Raw genomic sequence first — 19,369 nt, forward strand, 5'->3', positions numbered from 1 at the left:
GTTGTCATGTGTTCACGGTTAGCACTAAGCACTTTTTCCAAAGAAATAACATGAATTATTCTCTGAAAACCTTTCTGACTTTTTCATCTCAATTTCAATGGAAAAAGGTACATTCAAACACAAATTTATGTGGTTTGAGAGAGATTTTGGCAGCTTTGCAGGTACATGTAAACATGTACATGAGATATGAACTTGACTTCACGACAAATTTCGATGCCCTGCATCTGAGCCTGACGTGCCTGACCTCCATACCATTGTTTTCCTTTCAAAAATTTGAAAAATTATGGGTATTGTAATAATGTTAAGTGCATTTACCTATACATGTAAGTTGAGTCGTGGCTGAGAAGAGATTTCTCTATGCTCAAGATTTTCCAAATGTCTCACTGTTCGTTCATAGTTGTGATTGACAGGGGGCACTAGTTTTTTAATTTCAAATGTTTTTCCCCCAATTCTTCACTGCAGGCATGTTTATAAATTCATCTAAACTTACATACATGTACATAATAAAATAAAACATTTGATGAACATGCATCAGCAAATATTAGATGTATGCCCTATAAGTGTAATGCACATCATGTACTGAAAACTTGAAAATTGCTGAATATTCTGCTCCAATATCAACTTCATTTTGCTTTAATTAGTACAGCAAATGACAATGACTTAAAAGACTGATCATAAATGAGAGGGAGGCAATCACACTGTCTCAACTTGCAAGAAATTTAAAAAATGAAACTTTGCAACACCTGCCAATCAAGAGATATGTCCATTTGAGATCATTTCACCTGAGATCATTCACCGGTGCCAACTTGTTTTTTCAATGTGGAAAATAACAAATCATTGGAAAAATCGAACATACCGGTAGCACTGAATTACTTTTAAATGTCATTTTCCATGGCTATTAACTCACAAAAAGCTCAGAAATGCTCTAGAATGCACTAGAGCACCTACATATAAAGTTCAAAATTTTTCGGGGCCCCTCAGAGAACAAGGACAGAAATCTCCCACACTTTGGAAAAATCCTGGGGAGAAAGCTGGGTGGGAGTATTAACCCTAACAGTACCAGCTTAGAGTACTCAGTACTACAAAATACTATGTAACATTCTGAGGCTGAAGGACCTAGCGCTACAAATTACTATTTCTGGCTAGGTTTATCCCATTGTTACTTGTACAGACAACAATGAGACCATGCATTCATAGTGCCACAGCATTGTATGGTACATTGTCTTTCCTATTGTATTTTATGACTTCAGAGAATAATAATGTCATGTCTTCTTACAAGCGACAGGGCTGAGTACTACATTTACTACTAAGTAGCACTTTATAGCATTCGGGACTGTTAGGGTTAAAGAAAAACCTGCTCTCCCTGTACAAACATAACTGTCATTGGTTGATTCCGTAAAGTATGGGCTGCCATTGCTAATTCATTGATCTCAGTTATCCTGTATCCACATCGTTACATACATGTAGCCTACTTAATCTTGGGATATTGTACACATTAAATTCAGAAAGGGGTCTATTAAATGTACATGTACTTACCAGTGCAATACAAGTCTTCTGTCACGTATTGTTTGAAAGAGAAAAGGGGGCTATTCCTCTCTTGCATTCGGCAACCGCGTGTGCATGTGATGTGCTACTACACACCGTGGAACGTGTGCTGTGCTGAGCAAGTGTACTTGCCCCATGTAGGCCTACATGTACATGTATATGTACATTGTACATGGCGGATCGGAGTGTGGATACCGCACAAACTGTCAGCTGAGGGCAAAGGTTACCATGTACAGTCCACAGGGTCAGCTACATGTAGTGAAAATTGTTGCAAATAATCATAGAATACATCACGATATAAGTTATAACTTCACATACTTGCAACTTCACCATAAATTCTGCTAACCTAAATGTAGTGCTCACCAGTGTCTACATGTATGTGCAGAATAACATTGATTTATCATGATTTATCAAAGTATTTTGACTTAAATAAATATTATTGAATGACGTCATGATGACGAAGTTTCATAGATATGATCAGGGAGATCAACACAGCAAATCTGGTATCAATCTGATATGTCAATCAAAAATTGCATTTTTGATGACGTCATCATGAGTTCAAACAATTTTCCAAACATCCAACACATTTACTGGGCCTACCCATGGTCTTGCCAAAATATGTCAAAAATACCTTGTTTCATTCAGAAAATACACTGAAAAGAATGTCACAAATCTGAAAAATGAAAAGATCTTAAAAATCGTGTGATGTCAATTTTTACATATGACACATCTTGATTTATGTCTGTACCAAGTTTGAACCCAGTTGGACCAATGGTTCTGGAGATATATGTGTATGTGTGCCTGCAAAGAAATCAATATTGAGGGCTTCAAGACAGGTCTTTGCTTGAGTCAACATTGATGAAGATACAGTACGGACTTGCAAACTGGCTGAAGTCGTGGATAGAAAAACCCTGTACAAAATGAATGGGATTTTGGAAGAAAAACATGGACAAAAATGTGAAAAAGGAGCCAAAACAAAAACAAACAAACAAAAATAGAATGAAAAAAATTTATGAAAAACAACAGCTGGTTGGGCCGGTGCCTGAAAGAACTAAAAGTAAAAAGGGAACAACTAAAATAACAAGAAAATAAAACCTTAATTCACAAAACAAAAGCTGTTTCATCATATTTTGATGGTTTTTGGTTTTATGCTAATGTTATTTGCATATTCATGAGCAAAACTATGATGTCATCCAAGGCACTGAATCTCAATGTTGCACTGATTTGTGCGCAGAAAATTTCTAGATTTTTTTTACCACTGCTGCGGCAGATTTTATTTTCTTTGGCAATTTATTGCTGTCTAAGTATATGGCAATAATCCAGCAAAAATTCTTTGCACAGAAATGTTCCCAGATAGCAAATTTGGGGTTCACAATTTGAACATGAAAACATGCAACCTGAACCATGTCTTCCTGGATTTACATCAAGGCAAAAGCGCCCTCACTTGTTCAGAAATGCTTGGTAAATTATCAATGTTTGAAAAAGTGCACCATTTAGTTCACGTAACTCAAAAAAAGATGTCAAACAGTCTTCACACATGGAAGAAGAGTACAGAGATACACAAAAAGTGATTCTCGGATAAATTCATTTTCCGGTTCCTTTAACATTTCCCCGATGCACAGTACATGTACCAGTAAATCTTGAATTAGTTTGCAGTACCCGTTGCTGAATCTGACCCTGACCGGCAGTGGTTACACTGTGTGCACTAGTAACGGGGGGGGGTTGTGGGTTTGAGTCCCGCCCAAATAAAGGCCAGTTCATACTTTGCACAAAAACAAAAATAAATGCTAATTTGCTGTTCGCTGCAAATACTGCTGTTCAACTCGAGCCAAATTTCACAGCAAATTTTTCATGACATCGAATGAGCTTTGCTTTTACCTGAAGTATGAACCAGCCTGGAGCTTGTGAATTTTTTTTTTAAGTGCTCAGCAGTAAACAGTGTTAATGAATATATGTCAGAGTAATTAAAATTGCTCTGGTTCCTGTTTTCAATGGACAATGCACAAGACGAGTGTAAAACAAGTAGACTAGACTTACACTTACAATAAAGGCCTCTCACCCATAATATCATGGGCATTGATTACCTTTCGTACCCTGCTCCTATAAAAAGGAAACAAAGTCCACTTTCTCAAACTAACATTTTGACCTTAAGGAACCATTACTCAATCCTGATAGACCTAGTTTATTAATTTTGACAATATTTAAGCAAGAAACTTCAAATAGGTAGGTTCATGCAAGCCACCACTGCAGGTGCCCTATATGACACCGCGCGCGTGTACATGAAGTTGTGTCGGCATCACAATATCCGTGTCACTTACCTAACAGGACCATTTGCACACCTTGCGGAATAATATGTTTTTCTTTGACTGTAAAGCGGTCCAGTCCTGCAATCCACCATTTTGGTTTATTCATAAGTTTGTGTGCCATTGTGCGTGATCAGTGACCGGCTTGGAAAGTTTTTCCCATGCCAAAATTGAAATCGTTTGAAGTCCTGTTTTCGAGGATTTTGGTTCAACGTTCAGCTGCAAGGTACGTAATTAAAACATCATTTTATCAACTGAAAACTATGAAAAACAGAAACTAGATGTCGTTATTGTGCTAAAAAAGCATCATTTTGAATTGCAGCAACACTTGCACTTTTGTGATAAATGTCGGAAATTGCGAATGCCGTGCCAATGGGCAAAGCAAGTGGCAGGATGGTGGTTAGCCGTGCCGATCCCGATGGGCAAGACCCAGCGATCAAGGTCGCCATTTCTATCATATTTTACATTTTTGGGCACGTTTCAGTGTTGTAGTCGAGACCTTTATGTCCGAGACCGAGACCAAGGCATTCGAGACCGAAACCGAGACCAGCTCTTTCAAGACCGAGACCAGAACTTCGAGACCGAGACTTTTGCAGTTCGAGACCGAGACTGAGACCAAAATAAGATATCCAACACTTGGAGACTCTGTTACACCTCGCGCCATGGAGTGCTTTCATGGACGATCGTGATCCTGAGGCATCCTGGGAGGGCTTCACTGATATACTTGATGCAGCCATTCGCGACAGCATTCCGTGGAAGACTTGTGGTCGACGCATCTCTCCGTGGATTACCCCGGCATTGAAATGGCTTATAAAACAGAAAAGAGCGCTCTTCATCAAAGCTAAATCATCTGGTAACAGCGATGTCTGGAGGAACTATAGGCAAACACGGAATGAGGTTAAGAACACAACGAAAAAAGAATACTGGAAGTATGTCAATAGTCTGTTCAATTTACCAGACAATAAACGCAGCTTTTGGAAATTCGTCAAAGAACAAAGGAAATCCAGATGCCCACCAGCATTCAAGATTGGCGATGTGCAGGTTAACAAACCTGTTGATATCTGTGAAGCATTCAACAATTTTTTCACTTCCGTCCTTACCCCCTCAACGGCTTCTGCTGAAATATCACCGGCATGCAGTCTACCTATCCCAGAGATGCCTCCTGTAACTGTAAACCTTGGCTGGCTTATCAAGTCCTGGTCTAACCTGAATCCCCAGAAAGCACCAGGTTATGACGCCATACCACCGAGAGTACTCAAAGCAACTGCATCATCAATCGCTCCGCCACTAATGCGATTGATGAACACTTCATTAGTTACCGGTGTCCTCCCTACTGATTGGAAGCGTTCACAAATCACTCCAGTGTACAAGTCTGGCAGCCGAACGGACATCAAGAACTACCGCCCCGTCTCACTAACTTCAGTTATTTGCAAGGTTTTGGAAAGGGCTGTTGCCGACAATATTAACAGCCATATTACAGCATACTGCCTCAATAACCCTCAGCAACATGGATTTACACATGGAAAATCATGTGTTACTCAACTGGCCAACACAATTCACGATTGGACATCTATCACGGATAAACCACAACCTCCACGCATTGACGTCATTTTCCTGGACTTCAGTAAGGCATTTGACACCATGCCACACCACATCCTACTTAACAAGCTAGCCAGCAACTACAACATCAGGGGACCAACCTGGGCATGGATAAAGTCATTTCTAACAGGGCGTCAACAACGAGTTGTTTACCAGGGATGTTTCTCTCAATGGGCACCAGTTACTTCTGGTGTCCCACAGGGGAGTGTCCTTGGCCCCCTCTTGTTCAATTTGTTCGTTGGTGATATTGCCCGCAACATTACCACCAACTGCTTGCTGTTTGCAGACGATACGCTCCTGTACCAACCAATCACATCTCGTGATGACCAGGAGTCTCTTCAATTAGACCTTGCAGAAGTCCAACGATGGAGTGAATGCAACGGCGTGCAGTTAAACCCTACAAAATCCAAGGTCATGCACATTTCAAGATCTCGGAAAGCAACTGCTCTTCCCAAATATGAACTGCACGGAACCCCTTTGACTCCAACTTCAACATTCAAATATCTAGGTGTTACCCTCAATGACTCACTGAACTGGAACGATCATGTGGCCACCACTGTATCTAAGGCAAACAGAACTCTTAGCTTCATTTGGCAGACTGCCGGTGGATCATCACCTAAAGCCTTGGCATCCTTGTATCGTTCACTTGTTTTGCCAATACTGGAATACGGCCTGCCAGCATGGCACCCTTACACCGAGTCAAATGCTGCCAAACTGGAGAAAGTTCAAAGAAGGGCGAGTAGGGTGTGCCTAAAGCAGCATAAAGGGGAGATGCCCTATGAGGAGAGACTTCAAAAACTAAACTGGATGACTTTGCAAGCACGCAGAGACAGAAACATGATCATGTTCACAGTGAAATGTCTGTTTGGCTTGGTAGACTGTCAGTCTGTCAAAGCCAACATAACAGTTAACACTCGGCATCAAGATATTCTCTCGTTTAACCATCAATTTGCCAGGACTCTTGCTTTTAAGAACACCTAGCCATGTCTTTCCAAGGATTTGGAGTAGTTTGCCATCAAATATTAAGGACTCCCTTCTAATAGGTTCCTTGAATCACTTCAATGCAGCTCTATCCACTCATTTTCACGAAGCCTAAGTGTTGAGTTTCCTCTAGCACATATGTATTGCTCTGTTTTGTTCCCCTTACACTCGGTTCATCCTCAAAGAGTAATTTATTTTGCTACTACTGATTTCTTGTTATGGAGGAGTTTTTGTTTGTTGCTTTTTTTCATTTGTCGTATCATGCATTATGCAACCGTAGCTACCGCTTAATTTGTATTTTCCTGCTTGTTCATTTTGTTCGTGTATTTGTTTCTTTTTAATACTCTGTCTCGATTCTGTGTTTTACTGCCTTTTTATTGCTCTGTTCTTTATGCTATTTTTGCCTTTTCCCCTTGCATATTACTCTTGCTCTCTTCTTGCTGTCCCTGTGTTTATTAGTTTTTGTATAAATGTATTCTTTTTATTCAGAGGTCATGTAGATGCTCTTCTAGTTTTTATTTTATGCTTGCTCTTTTATGCATTTTATTGCTTTTTTATTTGCTCTGCTCTCTAATGCCATTCTTGCTTGTTTATCCGATTTTTTGTTTTGCTTTGATTTATAAATGTGAGAAATTTATTTAGTTTATTTTGTTTGAATTTATGTAATATATTTATATTTCATGTTTATTTATTTTGTTGTACTTGTAATATTGTCGCTTAAGATCTTCTTGTGTTTCCCTCCAAGTTAGGATTGGCAGGCCCTTGGGTCACAGTGTTTTATTATACTTTTGTCATTCCGGGCCGACTTGGTTGGGGTTATGTCTTGTTTTTGTTTTTGTTTTTTTTTCCTTTTAACTCGTCTTACTTCTTTTATCACTTGTTTTTGCTGTCATTGTCTTGTTGAAGGCCGAATAAATAATAATAATAATAAAATGACTGAGACCGAGACCTTGCACAACATATACATGTACAATATATAGGCCTGCATGTAGTTCATTAATGGTAAACGTGGTGGACAATTGGCATTAAACAGCAAAATTAAGTGCAGATTTTACATGTAAAGCACACAACATATTCCATATTCCATGAAGGAGTTTTATTTGAACTCTGGGAAAAAACAGCACACAATTATTTTGACCATGAAGGCATGGACTGCCGATGCTATAGAATTTTGTATAGAGTATACGGCATAATTGTATATTAAACATGTACATGTACAGAGTTTTTGTGTTCCATATGTATAGAAAAATTAACGTGGGCGGGCCATGTCCAAATGTTTAAAAAGGCAAAACGTGGGGTCTGAGTTGCTCGGACTATGCCAAAAGGTGTGCATGAGTTCAGTTTATGAGTTATACTCTGTAATGATCAATGGACAGGTTAGTAGGGTCACACAACATCGTGGGCAGTTCCCTATTAAAAGTACATGTACATGTAGCCTATATAAAAATCAGGATTTTACCAATCCAAGTTTCCTCACTGATGTGTAAACATTCTACCGTAAGAATACTTTCCTGACACTTTGTTTGGAACAAGAGTGAAGAAAGACAAAAGACGACCACAATTTAAGTTTCTAACAAAGAATTGTACTATCCAGATGGTACCTGACTCATCAACTGTGTAAAAGGGTCATTAAGATGAATGCACTCTCCTCTATTTGTACAATTGGCATGAGAACGAGTTCTGTCGGCCGGCCACGTGTAATTTGCTATGCGTGGCGTGCGTGCAGCCGGCCCGGCGTGTCATGTGCATAGTACAGTGTGTACATGTACATGTATGCATACACACAACTGACGTATGTGTACCAGTGAAATGAAAGAGGTGCTGCACGCAGGGTACCAGTGCTCCGGGCGGAGAATATGCATTAGTCTCCATTCCAGCTTTGATTTCATTCTTTATCATGAATACCATGTCATACATGTTCCAAGCATACATGCGGAAGTGCGTGCAGTTCGGAACAAGACTCATTCGGAGGTAAACTTGCACTGCAAGCAGCACTGCTGTATACATACAGTATGTGTGCTGTATTTACCGTACGATCCGCGTACGTGATTTTGCCGCAGCTGAGCATGAATTGTTGTCGCACATTTTCTGCATTTCTGTCATGGTCTCGGCAGGTCTCGGGTCTCCTACCCGAGACCTCGGCATCCGAGACCGAGACCAAGACCGAGACCAGCCCTCCCGAAACCGAGACCAACCCTCCCGAGACCGAGACTCTTGTAGGCCGAGACCAAGACCGAGACCGAGACCTCAAAAAAACGTCTCGAGACCAGACCTCCAACACTGGCACGTTTGTGGTTGAAAACATTTTTAGCCCATCAAATCTGGATTTTGAAAGAATTACAATTACATGTACCCAAACACTACATGGAACAGTCTGCCTGCTTCACAAACGTCTTGTAAGTGGACTCTTCCATTACTTAATATAGGTGTGGAGTTATTAAAAAGTGGCAGGGGTTGTCCCATATTTCATTAAGTGGGCCTATTTTACTTCTTTTCATATTTCTTCACCAAATTCACATTTTAATGAAAACTGAACCTTCCCTAAATTTAATACTCTTGTGTTCTGAATTGATGCTTTAGATTTTTGGTTCTTTTTTTTTGTTTGTTGGTATGTTTGCCATTGTTGAGTGTTGTAGGCCTAGGCCTATTTTTATTTTTTATATGTATTTTTTTTGGCAATGAAAAAACAACTGCTTGGTTCTTTTATAAAGGGTTTAATTTCTTTGAACATAACATGCAGAAATAGGGCCCATTAGAATACTCAAATGTCAATAATTGATGTCAATAAAGTAGTTTCTTAAATTAAAAAGATTTTTTCTTTCTTTCTTCTGTGAAAAAGACAGCAAGATGGCAGCCATGTTGGTAACAATATGGTGACTATTTTGAAAAAAAATGGCAATCATGCACTTTCAATAATGTGAATGCCTATTATCACTGTGCACGGGCCTAGCAAGTCAGCTACATGTATATGCACTGCATACAGCTGATAATTGTCACAAGAACTTTGGACCTTGCCCCATAGTAAAATTTCAGATGTAACATAAAACTTTTGCCATAACTTTTGAACAAATTGCTCATTTTAATACAAATAGTGAGCTCTATAAAACTGAACAGAAATAATAGTGATTGAATGTATTCTGAAATTTCATGAACCTGCCTAGAAAAGACAACTGCTCAGCTGAATCACATCATTTTGTTTTTTATCTGGTTATCTGACTCAGGAATTTTGGATCCATCACTACAAATATCCATCCAGGTCGAGGAACCAGACTACATTCGCCAATTTGTTTTTGGGGCGGTGATGTGCGCTGCCGTTTTACCTCAAAATTTCCGTCAAAAACTAAAAGCCCTGTTCCCTTTTCTTTCTGATATGAAAGAGGACATCACTAAAAACCTGTTCAGATAAGTTGTTTCAAAAAAGTAGAATTTGTTCCCTTTTTTGTATAGGCCTAATAGGAACAGGGTCCTATAGGTATGTAGCCCAACCCATCTTAACTCTTGCAACAAAGTAGGCCTACTGCGACTTTAAGCCTTATCACAAATACTGCATAGGTGATTCATGGTAGAAAGGCATCGTGGGAAGGAAAAAGGGACAATGTTTGCTCCTTTTGCCTTCCCACAATGCCTTTCTACCATTGTGCAAAATCACCCATGCAGTATTTGTGATGAGACTTATGGAGATGGGCACCCCCACAACCATGTGTGGTCATGCTATTTAGGTCAATACGCATCAACATACCCCCAGAACTGTGGGGTCCACAGGGTTCTGCCCAGGATGGTTTTAGTGCCGGCAGGACTATCTAAGCGGAGCGCAACCATCGGTTGGCGCGGAGCGTACCAGAAAATTTTTGGAATCTAAAAGCCCCCAGATGGCTGGAAACAGCACTTTTTGGGTGTTTTTAGCTGTGTATACACAGCCTAGAATTAGGGATCTCATGTCTGAAATTTCTGAAATTTAATAAAAAAGTTGAAAATTTGTAATTTTGGTCAACTAGGATGAGGTGATAATTTTAGACGGGCAATTGAATTAGAAAAAAAGAGTAGAAATAAATATGATTTTATTCTGTAAATCCCTTAAATATTGAATTAATTTCTATCTCTATGATGCCCATAATTTTTCATTGCTATTCAAATCATTTTTCATTTTTTTTGTGTGTGTTGAATATGAGGCGAAACATGCAAAATCTTGGTGGAATATTTTCCTTATTTTCTTTGTACGAAAGTTCGTACAGTATGCATATGGGATAACGACATTCATAAATGTGTGCAGGGATTTTCTGAACAGTCATTTTAAAGTCTACATGAACATAATGTAGATTGGCCATTTGCTTTTCTGACGCATCTGGCCATGTGTCACGTGCATACTGAGCGCGTGTATCTTGCCATATGGAACTCGTTCACGGAAAAGGCAAAATCATGCTGTTACTTTTGAATAAAAATTTGCGGAGTTAATATTTTCACCGTGGGATAAACAACAATTAACGAATGCGGTGCGATCGTTGGTTTAAAAAATGATCGCAGTGATCGTTTTATGCAACATCGAGCAGAAAATGCATGCACCGAATGTTGCATGGTCGGCGCGGCGAAAAACAGTCACGGTCGATTGTCTGTTTTGCAAGTACATGTACAATTGTTTTTCTGCCAGATTTTTAAGTGTTTAAACGAAGTGTGAATGGGGTCATTTGCAATTTTATCTTTCTGAAAGTTAAGCCAAATTTTCTTTTCAAGTTGTAGAACTGGGTAAAATGCGGAACTGGACAAACAACGCTGTACATCATGGAGAGGGGGTTTTCCGATCTTTGCGCACTGAGCGTTGCATACGCAAGCCTATGTGTGGCCTTCCAACCAGTGGAAAGATTCGTTACACATTATGTACACGTGCATTGCGCGTAACAAAGCCTCCTATTGGTTCATGTTAATATTTGGTCCAGGTATGTTGCATATGCATGTACGTGGGTGCGCAGATAATATGTATGGCAGTGCAAAGTGAAATTTACGAAGAAATTTTACCGTTTCTTCACGATCTTCATATCTTCACGATCGATCCCTCGACCAAGATGCTATTTTATTTGGGTTCTTATCGGGAATACGTGCCGGTCGGAAAAGTTGATTTGGCAGATTGTGGCGGTCGGCAATTCTGCGTGCCGGTCGGGCCCGACCGGCGCCGACCGTCAGCGGCAGATCCCTGGGTCCGACGTCCGCTCTTCTCCCACAAATCGAACATGTGAGCGGAGTCGAACAGATGTAGGCCTACGTCGGATGGCGGACCCCACAGTTCTGGGGATACAGGTAGGGGGTAGCCCCACAAATAGGGCTTGCAGTGGCTCGCTTGTGGTGGTGACAGATAAGAGACAGATTGTAAAAGCGAGCCACTACAGCCCTATTTGTGGGGCTAGGGTAGGGGGCTGCTTAGCCCCACTAGTGTGACATGGACTCTCACTCCCGATCCATCCTTAGCCACACATCCGTATGCGCAACTTTGCGTTGGCGTACTGAACATTTTCGGTGCACCCACTTATCATCGTGGGCACAATTTCTTTTGCACACGGACATGATCCTTGACCTTTCCGTTTTCTAAAAACCATTTATTTAATGATTTCACTCACGTTATTCGGGTATTTTCCAGTCTTTTTGTCTTTATCTATTCAATCTAACGGGCTCGCTCTCGACAGCTGTTCCATGTCAAGACATCTAAACTGCTGCCAAAGTTTTGAAAGAGCCCATTGGTATGTGTAGTATCTTATCCCTCTTCCGCATATTACAAATGTCTTGACATGTAAGAGCCGTCGAGACGATAAGGGGTCAAGTGACGTATTGTTCAACAATCTTATTTTAAAGATGACGACTTAGAGCGAGCCCGTAAGATTGAATGGATAAAGGCAAAAAGACTGGAAAATACCTGAATAACGTGAGTGAAATCATTCAATAAATGGTTTTCCGAAAACGGACAGGTCAAGGATTATGTTTGTGTGCAAAAGAAATTGCACCCACGATGATAAGTGGATGCGCCGAAAATTTTACGCCGACACGAAATTGCGCATACGGATGTGTGGCTAAGGATCGATCGGGAGTGAGAGTCCGTGCCACACTGGGGCTAGGGGCTGCTAAGTTAAGTTTGGCTAAATTGCGAACGTCGTCGTCGATAAGACCAGGGTTTAGAGTATTTGTAGAATACCTGCGAACTCAGAAAATCCTGTGATGTGACATGTGCAACGGGGATGTTACTTACTTGAAGCCTTTTGATGTTAATTCAAGCGATTTTCACCACATCACGACAATACGAAATAAGCAGTAAGAAATAGCCACTCAAGTCACACCACGTTCACGCGTAGTCTGGTTACCAGACCCGATGATTCAGACTACCCGACGAGTCGCAAGGTACCGGCGGTGGTTCGATTAGCTTCCCTGAATACACCAGTGTTACATCAAGGGGAGCCTCGAAATGAGGCTAATCGAACACTTCAGCGCTGCAGCGCGCGTATTCGCAAAGGCAATCTGGGAAAAAGGTCAAGCCCCCGCTACGCGTAAGTGAGCGCTCGTTCCGTTCACTGATCTCTATTAATATATGTCTTATTTTTACTCCACTCCACTTATTACACGAACACCTTATACTGAGCAATAGCACATCACTGGAGACACGAGGTCCCTTTATTGAAGGCTCTATACAACAGTCTGATAAGACTTACAAATAGTATGTTATAACGTGACGCAAACACTTCGTGAACTGGCAAACATCTGGAGGTGCGCCGGTACTCTCTTAAAAGCAATAAGGCCAGTTACCATGGCTGAAATAGGTTGAAAACCAATAACAAAATCTCCAGCCATTTCAAAAACTTGAACGCTTCATCGGGGGATTCGATGTCCAGGAAAACAACAGAGATAAAATAACAAAAATGCTCTGAAAAACCTGTGCCCCAAAACATTCAGAATCCTCCTCCGCGAGGGTGTTGGGCTTCACCCTAAAATTATTGAATATTTATGCCAATAAAATAAATGTACGCGTGTCTCGTGAAGAGTGCTTGCTAGAACTGATTACAATTACTACTTTCTTCCCTATTATATGCAGATCCCAACGCCCCATTACGCAACGACCTGTGCGTTGCTCGAATTCCTAAGACAATAGTTTCCCGCTATTTTCAAAACGCGGGAGTCTTATTTTTACTCCACTTGTAATTATACACACAGATTCTTATATTACGCGGGCAATAGCACAGCACTAGCTGCAGTACCTTAGAACGTTACCAAAGCATGGGATTAGGAAAGTTAACTTAAAACATTATTTTATAAACCCAGTTTTTGGGTCACTTCTCGCCTCCTAGGCTTTTCTAGTGAATCTTCCACATATCCAACTTTACTCTCATCACGCTTCCAGTGCCCATTTCGCGCCATATCTCGAGAACCGCTTGTTATCTCCGTTAGGTTTATTCTTGATGTGAAAATTTAGTTTCTCAGCTCCAAAAACGTGTATTTTTCATTGTATCAGCAATGAAACAAGCCTGTCAAAATCGATTCGAAAAGAAATGAAATCCAACTTTTGTCTGTGGGCCGCCCGTTTTTTGTTTTTTTGGTTTTTTTTAGCTTTTTGAGAGTGTAGCGTTTTCTGCACAATTACTTGAATTATTTGCATTTATTTCTTTTAGTGAATTTAGCTTTCAGAATGTTCTTTTTGAGTTTGATAACTTTTTCATTTCCTATATATATCCTGTTTGCCATTTCTTAGACACATTACTCCCTGCATTTTCCTTGTAAGAGTTCACCCACACAGTGTCTTGTACAGTGTATATTGCTTCCGCCTATTTCACCTTGTTAGCCCAGAGGCTGTGGCACACTTCAGCATGCTTCATTTAAGCTTGTACTATCATCCACCAAGGACTTTGTTTTAAGGTGAAATTATTCATTCACAGTCATTATTCTAAGAATCCAGCTAAGACATGTGACTAAGACTTTCCTTTCTTAAGTTTTGTGACTTTAACTGCATCCTGTTTCTAACCGTATATAAGTCCTGCATCATCGTACAGTTCCTCAGTATCCCCGGTATCCAGATCCAGTATCCAGTATGCAGTTTTAGCAAAGATGATGTAGCGGGTAATTCTGCTATAAAGGTGTTATCACGATAGGCGCCATTCGAGTGTGAACGTTAATGTGTGGGCGTGCCTGTCGATGTCGCGGCGCCTGTGCCTGTCGCGGCGCCTGCGCCTGTGCATTAACATGCACTGCGCAGGCGTAGTCTAACCAGAATGGCGCCCATGTAATAACAATGTTTTACGCGTATTCATGGTGAAGTTCCCCATCTTGCGCGCTACATGGTGCTATACGATCTTTGGTATTAGTCTGCTTTTCAATTTCCAATTCAGTCAACAGTTAGCTTGCAATTCTATCGCAACCTTCTCGGTCGTTCTTGCAAATAAAGTTGGTGACAACGCTGAATTAGTACTGACTCTCATGACAACCCTATAAGAGCCTAGGGGTGCAGACCACTAATTCAAGTGAGAATTTTGCTGCCACAAGCAGCTTTAAACCCAAGAAATTTTCATAAATATGTAAAACAATGGATTTAACTGCCATCTTGTTGCCTTATTATTCATGCTAAATTAACTGTAACATTTGCTTCGTTTTTTCTTCCAAAACTATGGTTGCAAGCTATCAAAACCATACATTTAACTGTGACTTAATAGATTGTATATGTACGGTATATTGAAATATATTTCATTCTCTATATATTCCATAGGCTCACACAATGTCCACGCATAGTGCGGCCTAGAGTTTGGCTGTGTCTTTAGGTTTACAATTGACTCCAAACAAATTGATGTACTTAGCATTTTGTCTTTGGAAATTAATTGGCAACTGTTGCTTGATCTAAAAGCGGGTTTGAACAAATGAGCAGAAGTGGTATTATCTACGCCAGCGGCTGACATATTATATCCCAGCAACATAGAATATGGACCTGCCGAATTAGAACCTTTGGAAATTACCACTTCTATACCAGAATGGTAGTGATCCGTTTTGCCCTTTTTTTTAATCATGACAGTTAAATATGGTGTACTATTTACGAATCACATTTCTCTCTCTCTCTAGTCTCCCTCCAGGCGACACAACTACACGACGCGACGGCACGACGGTTCCCTTGTGTCGTGCTGTCGGGTTGCACCGTCGCCTTCTTGCCATTACTTTTGTACACACACGACGTGTCGCGTCATGCGTCGCGTTGTGCCGTCCGTCACCCGTCGCGTCATGCTGCCTCGGGTCCTTTCCATGTTGCATTTTCCCGCCTAAACGTCGCCCCTTCCGTCGCCCGTCTCGTCGTACCGTCGTGCGTTACGTCGTGTCGTGCATTGCGTCGCCTGTTACGTTGCCTGAAGTACGACACGACGCACAATGGGACGCGTTGTGTGCTGTCGCCCTTTGCTTCTTGGCGTTTATAGAGGGCGACTTCACTGTTTTCTTTCATTTCCGCCCCCCGTACTTGCATAGTAGGGTACCGTGAGTCCACTAATTCAAGCCCCATTGAAAACAGTGTAAAATCGGCACTCTTCAGGGCCCAATAACAAACATACCGTTAACATCTTTGAGATTGCTGAAACACAAATAAAATTATTGCATGGTCCCTTATCTTTCGATTTCTTTTCAATTTTTTGTGGGTTAACCGATTCAAATTTTAATTATTCCCACTAAACAACCCCCCCCAAAAAAAGTGATTTTTCCGAAGTCTGATTGCAGCCGTTTTTCAAGTAGCAACCCTCAACTTTCTCAGGCACTTAGGCCTATTTTTCTGTTGTAGTTTTTAGCCATTCTGCTCTCATAGGATAGCTCAAAGACCCAGACAGTTGATCCTGGGCTGCTACTTTTAATGCTAATGAGCTGACCAGAAATTCTCACTTGAATAGTGGACTACATGCAACCAGTATATTACAGCGTGTCCGCCTTATTGGGCTCTGAAACTGTCACAGATACACACAGTCAACCACAAATCGCTGTTCCGGGCAAGAAACCTCTGTTTATTTTCTCCGACGTTAACAACACTGTTTTTCATACACAAGCTCTAGACACGAGGTGTCTGCGGGGACTGTGCAGGCGCGAGGCTGGAAAACCGCAGGCCGTTCGCATACCATCGGGGGCAGCCAGCTAGCTCCATGCGGGTCCGAGCTGGCGCCCCCACCGGCCGCCCCCACCGGCCGGACCCACCGGCGCTACACCGCCCCCTCTGAGGACTCTTGTTCGTCCCCGAACGAGGCGGCGCGACCCGGCGGGCCAGCCCGCAGCCATCCCAGTCGCCCCTGCGCAGCTTACAAGGCAGGGAATTAGCAAAAGCAGCAAGTACAAGAACTACAACAACAAAAAAGAAATGTCTACACAAAGGGAAAGCTATGACTAAAACTGGTAGTCCGGTGGGCTCCACGAGTCTTTTCCGCTACCACGGGAGGGGATCCAGGGGTCCAATGTGGAGGAGACTCCGGTCGCCGTGGCGCCCCCCGGCGTTGCCTCGCTGCTCGGGGGGGGGGCGGACTCCGTTCGGCGGTGATGGTGCTCACAGAGGGGCGGGTCCATCATCTGCGTCTCTGGTGGCCCACTCCTCCTGCAGGGTGGCTCGCAGCCCCAGTCGCAGGCGGACGCCCCCCACACAGCTACACCCATATACACACATACGTCTCCCAGGAGCCGGGGGCAGACTCCGGTGGCCCCCGCTCCAAACTGAGGCTGGGGGCTCTACCTAGGTCTGCGTCCCCGTTTCTACTGAGTGACGCAGGGGGGCGGTTCCGGCCGTGGCGGCCGCCGTGGGGGCCGAGGGCCCGGGGCCGCACCGGAAGGCGAGTCCGACTGGTCTCGTCGATCCGGCCGGCCCCGCGACCCCCGCCTTTGGCGACGAGAGGACACCGGCGGCGACGGCTCCCCTGCAGCAGCTGACCGGGGGCGGGTCCGGGCGGCTCCCTCCAGAGGGCAGGCAGGGGGGGGCAACCAATCCATCCTTGGGAGAGAAACAGAGGGAGATTCAGGAGTAAGTGTGGAGCAGAATCGCGCCGGGCGCCGAACCCGCCGCCCCTTGCGAGTCACACGCGCGCCCCCCCGCCTCCGGCTCGCATGGCGATGGCTCCGCTGGCGCGCTGCCTCCACGGCTGCCTGTGTCTGAGTTCTTTCCGCTCGACACGCCGCCGCTCCTGCCCGGCTGTCCCGACTTCGTCCCGTCAACAGGTTCCAGTACGGTCCCTTCGTCAACAGGGGGAGACAGCCCCCGTGGGCAGGACTGGGGGCCGGATCCGCTAGCTCCTTGCACCCCTGCAGGCGCGGGCGCCTCCTCGGCCAGGGCTCCGCAGGCCGCGCGCTCCCATCATCCGAGCAGCACGTCGCCCAGGTAGCACTTGAGCCGATTGCGATGCACGATCTGAGGCTTCGCTCGGGCAGTACGCTGCACTTTGTAGGTCACATCGTTGAGGCGTTGTAGCACCGCAAAGGGCCCGTCCCACCACCGTTGCAGCTTGGGGGCGCGACCGACCTTCTTCTTGGGGGTGAACAGCCAAACAGCCTGGCCGGGCTCGAACCCGGCCCCTTGAGCGCGACGGTCGTACTGTTGCTTCTGGTAGCTCTGAGTCCACCTCAGGTGTCGCCGGGAAAACTCGTGGGCCCACGTGTGCCTCGCTCTTAGCTCGTCGACGTAATTTAGTGCCTCAGTAGTCTCTGTCTGCTCCTCCGGTGACCCGACTACGACGTCCAGGGCCACCAGCGACGACCACAGGCTGTGCAACGGTTCAATTACCTCATCCGCTAGCATCTGGTCCACCTTCCTCTGGGCCTCCAACCGCTTGTGGATCGGAAACCGCCGAGGAGGTTGCTGGATGGGCGGCGTCGTCCCTGTTGTCGGTTTGGCCGAGCCTGCCGTCCGGCCCGGTGAAGGCACCCTGGAACTCTACCAGCAGGCTCGCCAGTCGTGCATGCCCCCACCGTCCAGATGGGCGGCTCCACGGTCCAGCAGGTCCTGCAGGTGGGCGGGCACACTATCGCCCAAGCTCTGAGAGGAACCTCCCTGCAACTGTGGCCCGCCGGACCGCCCTCGGGGCTCCAAATGGAACCTTCCGTAGGGCAGGGCTCTGAAACCACCCGTTGAGAACTCTCCTCGGGGTCGATCACGGCACCTTCTTCCGCGGGGGCGAACATGGCCAGACAACTTCCCTTATAGACTGTAACTGGGTCTCCCGTCGGGTTGAATACTCGCACCGGCACGGCCCCGTGACTGGTATCCACGAGGCCCGTCGCGACGGCCACCTGGCAGTGGTCCGTGGCCGCCAGGCTGGGGTACACCATCCCCACTCCGCGGGCACGATCCCCGCAGACTTTCCCGGTCACGATCGCCTCGTGCCCAGCGGGGATTACCACGCTCTCAGCCACCTGGACCCGTGCCACCACTGGCTTGCAGCTCGGCCCCTCCAGGAAAACCAGCTTGCCGTCAACTACGAGCGAGTTGTCACTCAACCTCCACTCGCAGCGGTATTAAGCCAGGAAGTCTATCCCCATAATGACGTCGGGTTCGATATCCGCGAAAGAGAGAAATGTTTGTCGTAAATAGTACACCATAGTAAAATAATCGGATGCAATAGTAATATCAGAACAACGCAGAGAACTCAATTCGTTAAACCGAAGAAATCCTGCAAATGCTAAAGTTACTATAGCTAGATCTCTAATAGGCCTAACTAATAAATCTGTTTCGTCGGCATACATATCACAAAGCTTGACCAACATCTCAGATGTTACTGCATCTTTTTTTCTGCGTCATGAGCCCGGTTGTACGACTTGATGAATCTGCCAACCGTTTGTACATAGCGATGGGCTCATCTACCAAAAGTGGTAGCAGCCAATCACATTGCCGGACTTGTTTTTACGTCGTTCATATTATGCAAGATCATGTCGTTCACATGCAATAATGAATAACTACATATCACCAACAGGGGTCC

At 44.0% G+C, this 19,369-nt stretch overlaps 1 protein-coding gene across 8 annotated transcripts in view; it reads right to left on the bottom strand.

Annotated features, from left to right (window-relative positions):
* lipt2 (lipoyl(octanoyl) transferase 2) overlaps window positions 1-19,369 on the bottom strand; it is a 447,804-nt gene that overhangs the window by 11,410 nt on the left and 417,025 nt on the right. The window contains exons 1-2 of one of the 8 annotated variants that reach the window (XR_002598697.2): window positions 12,658-12,776; window positions 1,537-1,794 (exon numbers count right to left, since the gene is read on the bottom strand). The exons of 1 other annotated variant lie outside the window; for it this stretch is intronic. Coding sequence is in view for 1 of the 7 variants with exons in the window: in XM_087145540.1 (XP_087001666.1) it covers window positions 11,439-11,458 (20 nt within the window). In the remaining 6 variants the exon portion in view is untranslated. Of the gene's footprint in view, window positions 1-1,536; window positions 1,795-11,438; window positions 11,864-12,603; window positions 12,798-19,369 lie in introns of those variants that run through there. 6 more of the 8 variants (XR_002598698.2, XR_002598696.2, XR_015427637.1 and 3 more) reach the window with 6 other exon arrangements.

The sequence above is a fragment of the Acanthaster planci genome, linkage group LG14 (assembly GCF_054643075.1).
Source record: "Acanthaster planci isolate LZ-2023a linkage group LG14, COTS_SCS, whole genome shotgun sequence".
In the NCBI taxonomy this organism is placed as follows: Eukaryota; Metazoa; Echinodermata; class Asteroidea; order Valvatida; family Acanthasteridae; genus Acanthaster; species Acanthaster planci.